At 63.6% G+C, this 1,297-nt stretch overlaps 1 protein-coding gene across 1 annotated transcript; it reads right to left on the bottom strand.

Moving 5' to 3' along the window:
* Nucleotides 1–606: 606 nt before the first annotated feature.
* FIBRA_09610 (uncharacterized protein) lies at nt 607–1,026 on the bottom strand (the record flags this gene model as incomplete). Its single annotated transcript, XM_012321894.1, has 1 exon — nt 607–1,026. One exon carries the CDS (start codon nt 1,024–1,026, stop codon nt 607–609), a length of 420 nt encoding a protein of 139 aa, XP_012177284.1.
* Between the last annotated feature and the right edge of the window lie 271 nt (nt 1,027–1,297).

The following is a 1,297-nucleotide window of genomic DNA, read 5'->3' as shown; positions in this document are numbered from 1 at the left end:
CTCCAACACCCGACTGCACGCGGACAGGCCTCGCCGCGCGCCCTACCTCCACCATGCCTCCCCTCCCCTCGTCCGGCTGTGCTGCCAGCATCCACGGCCGCCGGGGCCAGCTCTAGCTGCTAGCAACACTGCAATCGCATTCATGGCGGCGGACGACAAGGCGACGCTGAGTCCCAGCAGCCATTGGGGCCGAACAACCGTCGCTGCATGGGTTGCCTCGGCAGATGGCCATGAGGGACGACCACGGCCTCTGAGAACTTCGCTGTTGCCCGTGCAAACAATGTTGGCTCCCTCGTGCACGGCCTTGCGCGCTCAGAGGCACAAACCCACGCTATTGATCCCGCGACGCATGACTCTTCTGACCAAAGATAATACACTAAGCCGAACACATTGCCCGCCCGTGTCCGCATACGGCTTGCCCGAAGAGTGCATTCTTAGTGCCCGGGGAACAGGCGTGAAACGGGAGCTTATTTGTGTGTTACGCCTCGCGGCGACCGCTACCATATGATGGGGGTGCGCGTCTTGACAACGCTGGTATTCAATGGGGCTCTGATGCCAACCCTCTTCGCTCGCTAGAATCCCCCACGAGGACGGCGGCGGTCTGTTTCAGATTTGCGTGCCCTTCCGCCGAGATTGCCTGCGCGTCGGCGTGAAGTAATGCATGCACACTGACGAGCTCCGCGCCACTCCGACCCAAGCCAAGGCCGCACGCGCGTCCGCCACAGTCCGGCTGCTGGCAGCGATCCCATCCCCGCCCCGCGCATCGACGTCGTCCCGTGTTGGATCGTCGACACAGCGATTCGCGTGGCATCGCTCGCGCGCAACGACGCCGGATGTCATCGATTCATCACGCAGCCAGACTGGAAACGGACGAGTGCGTCTCACCTCTGTCTGCGCTCCGGGGCACATCTCCGATGCAGTGCGTGCATCTCGACGACCCGATCCGGACAAAGGGCGACGAGGGGGGCAGCTCCACCATGAATCTGTCTGAGCCCCGAGCTCTGGAGCGAGGGGAGGTCGCGGCATCGTGTCAGCCCCTGTGCCGTATTCGGGACAGCACACCGTTACGGCACAGATGGCAACGATGGGCTCGGGGCAGATGGACAGTGACAGATGGGTGCGACAGGCGTGCCACAAAGCTCCCCGTGTGGCGCGGCCAACGACTCGAGCCGGCTACCGCTCAATCACCTGCTGGCCGGAACACGCCGGGCGCACGTGCGCGGCACACATCCCTTGTTTGCGAGTGTTGGCCCCAGATCATCCACACCGCTCGCGGTCCGACATCTCGATCACAAGT

Source organism: Fibroporia radiculosa, assembly GCF_000313525.1.
Source record: "Fibroporia radiculosa TFFH 294 genomic supercontigs, scaffold97328, whole genome shotgun sequence".
NCBI lineage: Eukaryota > Fungi > Basidiomycota > Agaricomycetes > Polyporales > Fibroporiaceae > Fibroporia > Fibroporia radiculosa.
Note: the sequence above shows the minus strand (reverse complement) of the source record. Positions and strands in the feature narration are given on the sequence as shown.